The sequence below is a fragment of the Ipomoea triloba genome, chromosome 9 (assembly GCF_003576645.1).
Source record: "Ipomoea triloba cultivar NCNSP0323 chromosome 9, ASM357664v1".
Taxonomy (NCBI): domain Eukaryota; kingdom Viridiplantae; phylum Streptophyta; class Magnoliopsida; order Solanales; family Convolvulaceae; genus Ipomoea; species Ipomoea triloba.
This window is the reverse complement of record NC_044924.1, coordinates 29,263,889-29,273,901: the sequence shown is the minus strand read 5'-3', so window position 1 is coordinate 29,273,901 and position 10,013 is coordinate 29,263,889. Positions and strand designations below refer to the sequence as shown.

The 10,013-nt window shown below is 30.6% G+C and overlaps 1 protein-coding gene and 2 non-coding genes across 3 annotated transcripts; all 3 read left to right on the top strand.

The window, feature by feature from the left end:
• Positions 1 to 563: 563 nt before the first annotated feature.
• LOC116029886 lies at positions 564 to 3,985 on the top strand. The gene is made up of 4 exons (XM_031271931.1): positions 564 to 822; positions 1,756 to 1,880; positions 2,412 to 2,509; positions 3,458 to 3,985. The coding sequence occupies exons 1-4, from the start codon at positions 564 to 566 to the stop codon at positions 3,693 to 3,695; spliced, it is 720 nt and encodes a 239-aa protein (XP_031127791.1). The 3' UTR covers positions 3,696 to 3,985.
• Positions 3,986 to 5,255: 1,270 nt separating this feature from the next.
• On the top strand, positions 5,256 to 5,329 carry TRNAN-GUU. Its single transcript has one exon. It is a non-coding gene; the product is annotated as a tRNA-Asn (tRNA).
• Positions 5,330 to 8,101: 2,772 nt separating this feature from the next.
• TRNAN-GUU lies at positions 8,102 to 8,175 on the top strand. The gene has a single exon. It is a non-coding gene; the product is annotated as a tRNA-Asn (tRNA).
• Positions 8,176 to 10,013: the final 1,838 nt, after the last annotated feature.

Here is a 10,013-nt window from a genome sequence, read left to right as displayed (position 1 = left end):
TTAACAAGGTAAATTACTTGCATTTGTAAGTGAAAGTATTTGTGAAAATAGGTGCATGAATATTAATAAGGTAAATTACTTGCACTTGTAAGTGAAAATATGTGCGAAAATAGGTTCACTTGTAAGTGAAACTAGGTGCACTTTTAAGTGAAACTAGGTGCACTTGTAAGTGAAACTAGGTGCACCAAAGTTCCAGTTATTTACGAAAATGCCACAGCGTCATTTTTTTAAAATTGCATCTGATTCGTTGATCTGGACACGTGGACGACTGTAAAGCGTTCTCATTTCCTACATGGACGAGAGTTTGTGCAACCCTCTCTCTCTCTCTATATATATATATATATATATATACACACACAAAACATTGTAATAGTAGCCAAATGGACATCTTTGTCCACATTAAAATTAAATTACCAGCATGCCCCTTCATGCATACTCCTATATAAGCGATTCATACCCTATCGATGAAGCTTCCCCCCCTCCAATCACTTCAAAGAAGAGCTTGCTTTCATTAGCAACTCCACAACCGCTGCTTTCATATATATATGGTCTCCTGACATATAATGGAAGGAGCATCAGCTCGAGCTTCTTCGTCTAGGGCGACGGCGAGTGAAGCTCCTCCTTGCTCCACGCCGCCGCCGCAGCAACCAGTGGATTCACCGGTGCCGGAGAACAACAACTTCCCCAAGAACGTCATTATTTTTATGGCTGCCCTGGAGAAGTTCCCTCTTGAAACTCTTGAGTGGGTGTTGAAGAATGTTGTGATGAAGCCTTGTTGCACTCTTTCCATCATTGGCATCTATCCCTATCTCACTTTTCTGGGTAAGTTGTACATTTGGTTGGTGAAAAACAATTTATGGGATTTAAAATTTATGAAATGGAGTAAATACGGATTTTATATTTTACTGTTTGAAGGGTAAGAAAGAAATTAATGAAAACAATTAGTATAAAAATCAGTGTTGCAAAAATAGACTTAGGTTTTCCTAGGTCGAGGCGATTTTAACCCTATGCGGCTTTTAGTCAGTCGGCTGACTTGGCGCCCAACTCCATCGAGTCAGTGTCTAACTCATCCGAGCGATTTTTTTTCTTTTTAATATTCAATTGTCTGCTCAACTGTTCCTCTTCTATATTATTACAATCATGTACTCAACTAACAGTCTAGTATATGTAATTTACTAGATTGAAAATTATAATAGTTTAACAACTCATAACCCACGACCTTTTTTCTTTTCATTTAATAATTACTCAACCGTCTAGGCAGCACTTAGGTGCCCTAGGCACTTAATTAGAGTCTCGGTACCCCCAGATGTCCAATTAGCGCTTAGCGCCTACTACAACATTGATAAAAACTCAAATATCTTTGCATTATTGAGGAAATAAATCACAAGTGAACTAAACGGGTTGTTACTTGTTAGCTCATATTTGGGTATCGCAGCTCTCAAGACATGAAGCAATCTAATTTTTAGTTTAGCTTTTATGAAAAAATTTAACAATATATGCATTAATTGTGACATTATAACTTTTATTTGAGAATCCTTTTATTTAATCTTATTTTAGAAATATGATACAACTTTAATTAAGGATAAAGATTTCAAAGTTTTGAAGAAATATATCTTAAAAACATGACCAAGTTTAGCACACCATGATTATTTGATCAATATAATAATTAACTATAATGTACATTGAAATAATATAATACTTAAATCACAAATAATTAATGGATTTTTGTTTTTCTTATTTGTTTTCATTTTGTAGAGTCGGCTAAGACATGGTCCGAAATATGGAGTGTGAATTGTGAAGATTTACAACAAGGGGAGCGAAGAAGTAATCCAAAGCACCTCAAAGTCCAATTCTTGATGGATCTATGCCAATCCTATGGGGTATGGATTTCTAACTTTGAACCTTCATTCATTTTATCAATCATTATTATAGTCCAGTTGTGTACACATACTATCAAATAATGTATATTCAGTACACAAATGATATACTTTTAATATATTAAAAATGTACGTTATATTCATGAAAATTACACTATTTTGTATAATGTACATTCAATACACGAATAATTACTTTTAGAGTTTTAGTATATTAAAAATGTATTTTTTATTATTATTATGGATCAGGGCTCACACAATAATTGAATTTACAAACTTTTCATAATTTTTAGAAAAAATGTGAAATAACCCTTTTAGCTATATATCAAAAAGAAATTGGATCTTCAAATTATTTATATTTTTTATTTTTAAAAACGTACTAATTGAACTCTTAAACTTATTAAAACAAAATGCTATTTACCCACTTATTCTCCTTAAAGTATTTTTTTTTTTGAATACATTCTCCTTAAAGTATTATTTAAACTAACAACCATAATTTATTAATGATTTTTTTTTGGGTGTGTTCTATATATATAGGTTTCGTGTGAGATCAAAACTGAGATGTGCCATCCAGTGAGAAGCAGAGTAACGGAGATAATCGCAAGTCTCCAACCAACATTGGTGGTCTTTGACAAGTAATATTATAAATTCCTCTCTTTATATTACATTTTATAATTATTTTATTTTCTTTCTTTATTATGGATTTGATATAACAGTTTACAATAATTAATATATTGTGTGAACAAGAGTTACTTAATTATTTTTTTCAAAAAGAAACTTGCTCAGTGAATTCAAAATTAATTAAATTTAGTTTTAAACTATTGACAAGGTGTTATTATTAATCCCAAATTAAGGCTAAAAATAACACATAGGGATTTGGGTAAATAGTTGTTAGCTAATTGAGTTAGTGGATTTGACTTGTTGATATCATTAGTTGAGTGAAGAAAAGTGTTTGGTAAATTAGTTATTAGTTGATAACTGATTATATACCAAATGACTTTCTCAAATTAAAAAACTTATCGAATTTTGAATTTTAGCATTTTGGAATAATAAGCTGTTGCTAATTAATCAAGCACTCATATTGATTGTTTAACCGAGTTAAACAGCTAATAGTGGTCAAACAAAATTGACTGATAAACTATGTTACCAAACATGATCATAATGATTAGTATTATACTTGAGGATTAAGAGTGAAATTAGCTCTTGTGAATATATATAGAGAGCAAAAACTTGAGACTTTATTATGAATCAATAATCTAGTTATTTAAGTTTTACGCGTAATTATTGTCTCACATCAAAAGGTCACGAGTTCGGTTTTAGTTAACACTTTCTCGGTGGAGTCTATTACATATAGGATGTTCTTAGTACAATTTACATTTCTCATCTGATTTGTGAACTATTATATAGGAGTAGTAGAGTTTACCTAGTACATACCATCGCCGGCCTAGTGGTCGTGGGTTCCCCTAGTCACCCAAACTTAAAAATCTTTGAACACAAAAAAAGTTGAATTTCACATATAATTAGTTGTTTGTATATAATTAATGTATATTTGTATGATGTAATTTAAAGAAAAAAAAATGCAGGCACCATGACAGAAAGAACATTGAATTCTACGCAGAGAAACTCCCCTACAACATGATAATCATGAATGAGGATGGAGAAGTGGACATGATAAAGGGAAGATCCCAAATTGACCTCATCAGTACTGCAGAGTCGTCTCCATATTCACTTCCACCAACTCCAAGAGTTATGGTTTCTAGAAAATGGAAGAACGTTCTCCGTCCCATTAGGAGATTGAAGTTGGGAATCCTCCAAGGTTGATCTTATCATGAAATGCTGTCTTTCCCATACCTATTTTACTTTTACTCTCTCGGTTATAGCTGCATATGAGGTCGTTTTGAAATTTTGTACCAAAAGTAGAACGTTTGAAGTGGAAAAAATCAAAGTCGATCGAGCATGAGATAATCGAGAAATCAAAAGGAAAAATAAAGTCCTCTAAATAATGTAGAAATCCCTATCCATCTACAAGGTAACATACAATGTGTGCACAGGATCACATTGTAAGATCATTTTTATGGGGGTTGTTATGTATCATTTTTATTGGAAGTAATAAATGGGGGCCTAAGTGGATCGAATAAGGAGTATTAGGGTAAGCAGTGTTATAAGCATGGAATGGCAGCATCATCAAGAGTCATTTTCTATTATTGTTACTTGTTGTAATACTTTATTACATTGTGTTTGTTAACCTTATGTATAATGCTTAAACTTTCACAATATAATGTGAGAATAATTTATGTAATTCTTAATGCTTAGTTTTGCTTTTGTGATAAAAATGGAGGTGTTTTTATAATAAATACTTAGATTTTATGGAACAATACTAATTTAGCTAATTATGTCTCATTGTAATAAGTTTAGTCGGAACAACACTTATAATCTAATATAATGTTGATTTATGTGTGAGTTATTGTAATAAAATATGCGATACCGGATACGAAAAGAATAATTATCACACGTGTAACACAACATAAAATGCAAGAAAGTAAATTAATAGTGATACTTGAATTTGATTTGTATGTGTAACATAGAGGTCATCACTACCATTTAGTCATCTGAATTGAGATTCCGAGAGCGTCAAACAAAAGATCCTTCATTTTTTCTAGAGGATGATTCAGAACTACTATTCCCTAGTTTCTCACCTGGCCTGGTCCAAATTTGCAAGAAATTAATGTCCGCATACTTATTTTCTTCTATTAAGACCTGAGGAATCCTCATGGACCACCTGGTCCAAATTAAATTTGTAAGAAATTATTAAAGTCTGGATACTTATTCTCTTCCATCAAGACGTGAGAAATCCTCATAGACCGTACCCTTAATTTAAGAGAGAGCGGATTTTTACAATAAACAATTAACAACTCATGATTCCTGTTCACATTTAACTAAATAATTACTCCGTAATAAAAAGTACCAATAAATTTTTTTGGGATAACTAGCTAGAAGGGTCACTGCTATACGTACACCTTGCTAGTTTCACTATGGCCTATAAAATTTTTTGGTGATCGACAACAAATAATTAAAGAACACCCTTATCTTATAGGATTCATTGGCTTGCCTGGCCTATAACTTCTGTTAGCATGGCCACAATAAATTAAACTCCATCATTGCCTAAAGTATCATTGTTTATTATTTTAAGATTGATTAATGGAGAAAATAGTAGAGGTTTGGTACTTTTGGCTTTGAAGAAAAAAGCCTTCGTGAGATGAGGTCAAAAACTCTTTTCCACATTCTTTGCTACATCGTCCTGGTTTCTCTGAGGGAAGTGAACTTGATTAACGATTTGCTCTTTACTATTGAAATAATATATTCTTCTCAATAGAACACAAAGCTGGAATAGCTCAGTTGGTTAGAGCGTGTGGCTGTTAACCATAAGGTCGGAGGTTCAAGCCCTCCTTCTAGCGTTTTTCCACATTAACCCTCATTTTTTAGGATTTGGAAATTATAATCAAATTTTTACCAGATAGCCAGTCCTAGCGTTTAATTAAATCCATGCTATGAGAATAATAGTGAAACAATTTGGCTTTTATACAATAACGATTCATGGCTCTGGAAAGAAACTTTTTTTTTTCCCCTTTAGTGGCGGTGAGAAAAACTTGCAATCGCTACCCGAGAATAGGAGTAAGTGTTTCGGTATTCAGTTCAATATTTTCGGTTTCGATTTGTTCGGTTTAAAAAAATGAAACCATTCGGTTTAACATTTAGTTTGGTTAGGTTTCGGTTCGAAATTGGTTCAATTTAGAACCTCAATTCCCAACATTTCTTAGTGTTTTAGCACAAATAATTAATTAATTTTACTAATTAATAATTTAGGATTAAAAATTCATTCTACATCCATTTAGTTCAATCAACCCTCAAATAATGAAATTATAAAATCTTTTTAAAAAATGGAGAACCCAAATGGGCCAAGATAGAGTACTTTTATAATTTATTTATTTATATAGTCTAGCAAATATTTTTGTTCACACTATTGACTTATTGAGTAATATTGTGAGTTTTCCTTGCCATCCAAAGCATGTGATTTGCCTTCAATAAGGGAATATTTCTTTTTCTTAACATGGGAAAAAATCATTTTACAAATGAAAGAAAGAAGAAGAATCACATAACATTTAACAAGCCAATAGTAGGCTAGTAGCAAGAGTATTTACCACAAAATTTGCCTCCTAACAAATGCTAAAAATTGAGTTATTCCAATGAATATATTACGACTTTAATTAAATTTCTCATAAAATAATAAAATAAGATAATATTATTTTTTTAATAACATCAATAGGTAAATCATTATACAGATTAAACTAAAGAAGTGGAATAACTTCTTATTAATAACTAGAAAACTTTTCGTTATTTTATAAAAAGAACCATGCCACACAATTATACTTTTACCATTCACAAATCAACCATTCTATGATCAGGCAAAATACTATATATTAGTAAAATTTAAAAAGATAAATTAATATCTAGGATTTTACCATATCATGAAATGGTTGGTAAGAATGGTAAGAGTGGATAACCAAAAAAAAAAAAAAAAAAAAAAAAAAAAAAACCAAAAGAAAAAAAGAAGTGTTTAATTGTTTTTAGCATTTTTTTTTTCATTTTTCATTTGAAAAACAAAACATTTGAAAAAAAATACATTTTTTCTTTATTTTCCAAATTTTCAAAATACAAAAGTACTCGTAACTTCATCAATAATTATCATTATCTACTCCGTCATATAGTACTCCTACCATCCACCCTTGCACCTATCTATAAACTCCTACCACCTACCTAACTAAGGCTAAGTACAAGATTGTTATCTCTATCTATTTATCTTTCCATCGTCATTTTAATACTCCTACTATTGATATTACGCCACAATACTATGACTATTTGGTAAATGGCTGTTAGTTGATTGGGTTGGATGATTGAGTTAAAAGGTATGATTAATTGATAATATTAGCTGATTGTAGAAAGTTATTTGATAGATTAGCTGTTAGCTAATAGCTGTTTGGTATAATTTTTTACTCAAAAAGTTAATTGAAAATGCTACTTTGAGTAGCTTTTTGAATTTTAGTATTTTGAAGTTACAAAAAGCTTATTAACTAAACAACTAATAGTGGTCAAATAAGCTAAAATTGACTGATAAGCTGATTATTTATCAAACAGGGCCTATAAGTAATACTATCTCTTCTTACTTGCGTTTAAAATTAAATGTAATTAGGGATAACAATGGCTACGTAGGATACCCACTCTATCATTAAGTTATTTCTAGGCTTGCACTTTTATTAGTACTAACATATATGCACTTTTCACAATTTTCTAGGTTTGCACATTTATTAGTATTAACATATCGCATATTTAGTATTAAAAGATTACACTTGCAAAAATAAGTGAGAAAGTGCATTGCACTTAAGGTTTCGATTTTAGTGTTTATAATCGAGTTTTTTTGTTTAATTTGGTTTAGCGGGTCACTTTTTACTGCTTAGGGTCTACCATTTCCGGTTTAGATTTGAAATTTAGATCTTTCATTGATTTTTTTTTTAACATTTATCCAGGTTTACATATTTAATTGTTACATATTTCATATTTAAGTGTTCAAGTTTGCACAGTGAAAAGTTGACGGTAATTACAAAAATTCCATCACATTTTTTAAAAAGTCTGATATGATTCGTTCGATTTTTACAGATGCAAGGATGAAATTAATTTATATATATATATATATATATATATATACAAAACACTATCAGGTGTTGGGTATGCATGGTTTGCTAATATTCACTTGTCTCAATTGTGATTATCAACTACTTGAACTTGTCCTTTTAAATTTAGGGAGAATCAGATATTCCGTGTTACTCGATTCATTACTATCTCAATTGTTACTCACACTATCCAAATTAAAACTCAAAATTTTGAATATTCAAAATAAAATTTAAATATAATTGCCTAGATTTGATAAACACGTACGCGCAACTCATACTATTCGATATTATTATCACTTATTACTAGCATATGTAAATTAAAATGAAAAAAAAAAAAATTCAATTCCAAATAACTCTGTACATTCTGAGTTAAAAATAATATAAAAAATAGATATTGATGCATATCAAGCTAAATCGGATTGCATCTCCTCTAAATGGGGTGCTTTGATTGTCTGATCTCTATAGCATATTAATAGTATTTTGTACCACATTTTTAACAAAGCTGGAATAGCTCAGTTGGTTAGAGCGTGTGGCTGTTAACCACAAGGTCGGAGGTTCAAGCCCTCCTTCTAGCGTTAGATACTTCTTATTTTCCCCTCCAAAGCATGCATCTTCTGTCCCAAAATGGAAGAAATTTCTCTATCTTGTGGAGAATATAAGATATTTTTTAATTAGACATGGGGCATCAACAAATGTTGATGTCTATTTTTTTAGAGTTAATTCCAGTAATAGTCCTTCGACTATGTTGATTTTCTAAAATTAGTCATCGATTTTTAATTTAGACAATTTAAGTTTCTTGACTTTCAAATTCTTTCCAATGTTGGTCTTTTCGTCAAATTTGGGTTAAGTTGAGGTCAAATGAAGGGGTAGAATTGTCTGTTCACATGTATAGTGTATTATTACTCGTATTTCTCATGTCATATACGCTATATATATGAATATAATTTCAGTTGAAAAGACTTCAACTGAGATTATATGGTTTCGATTAAGACTTTCGCTGAGATTATATTCATATATACAATTTAACGGCAATATATCATATAATTTAACGGATGTTTAACGGCAATATAAACGGAGGACCAAATTGGTTAAAATTTTCAAAATCGATAAACTTAATTGGTTACGAAAAATTGTCAATGACCAAATTGATAATTTCGCAATAATTGAGGGGCTATTTCGATAATAAACTCTTTTTTTTTTAAAAAAAAATACATAGTTGTCTATCCAGATTTAGACCTTAAAGAAATCTAGATTTAGAGACAAAGGTAACTATAGTTGTCTCTTTGGACTACGGATAACCTCAAGTTATTTGTCAACATATGCAACCACCAGCCAATAACAACACGACAATTGGTTGATGTATTTATTTTTTTTTTAAAAACAAAAACTTTTTTTAATAGTTTTTCAACAAAATACAAATAAAAATTAAAATTATAAAAATTTGGTTAATTAAAACCCATGTAAGCATTAGCATGTCCCATGTTAACTTAGTCAATGCCACATCAATGATAACTTGTTTAATACGGAGTAAGTAATAAATAATAATGGAATACTCCATAATTTTTTGCCTGCTTATGGAGCATATATTGTTGGAGCTTTTTCTCTGTTAGAGGGCCTAATTGCTCTATTTGTTAAATTTAGATAATCAATTTGACACTTTTTTCTTTTTCTAATAAAAAAAATTGTACTATTTTACAACCAAAAAAAAAAAAAAAGAGATTAGAATAAAAAAAAAATTATATAATTAATATCTATGTAAGCTTTAAGACGCAACATGTTGACTTACTCAGATGCCTCATGAAGAGAAAAAATTAGTTTATCGATCATACATGTAACAGCTGATTTGGGGAGGTTTATACTTACGAAAACAATGGAAGAATTAATGTCTTTCAAAATTTTCAAGAATTTGAGATCGGTGCATACCCTTTGCTCTTAGTGGTCGAGGCGCAACCCACTAGGAACACGATTACACGAACCAAAACATGGGATCGGAGTTAGACACTAAATGGCTTGGAACAATGAGGTCAAAATTCAAAATTTATTTCAAAGATTCATGGAGAGAGAAAGAAGGTAAACACGAGTTGGAGAACAAACCTCGACTCCCGAACCCACTAGAAACCATGTGACCTCGAGGTCACAGGTACAAGAACTTAATCAAGTTTTTTTCAAACTCATTTTGAATTTGATTTCCACCTCCATATGAACGAGAAGAATTCTTAATATTATACAATTCAAACTCATTTAATAAGAGAATTCTATTTATATTAATGCAAATCCACATCCTTTTTCCAATGTGGGAAGAAGCCATTTCCAAGCTTTCTTCTCTCTATATTTCTAACTCAAATGTGTATATTTATTTGATAATGAATTTCTCATTCATCCATTGTACATTTTAAACGTATAATTTATTAAT

What these genes read in the sequence shown, in the direction of transcription:
- LOC116029886 (XM_031271931.1), top strand. Translation starts at nt 564, where the DNA reads ATGGAAGGAGCATCAGCTCGAGCTTCTTCGTCTAGGGCGACGGCGAGT. An exon ending in ATCTATGCCAATCCTATGGG is followed by an intron (nt 1,881 to 2,411) that starts GTATGGATTTCT and finishes CTATATATATAG; the next exon opens with GTTTCGTGTGAGATCAAAAC. An exon ending in ACATTGGTGGTCTTTGACAA is followed by an intron (nt 2,510 to 3,457) that starts GTAATATTATAA and finishes AAAAAAATGCAG; the next exon opens with GCACCATGACAGAAAGAACA.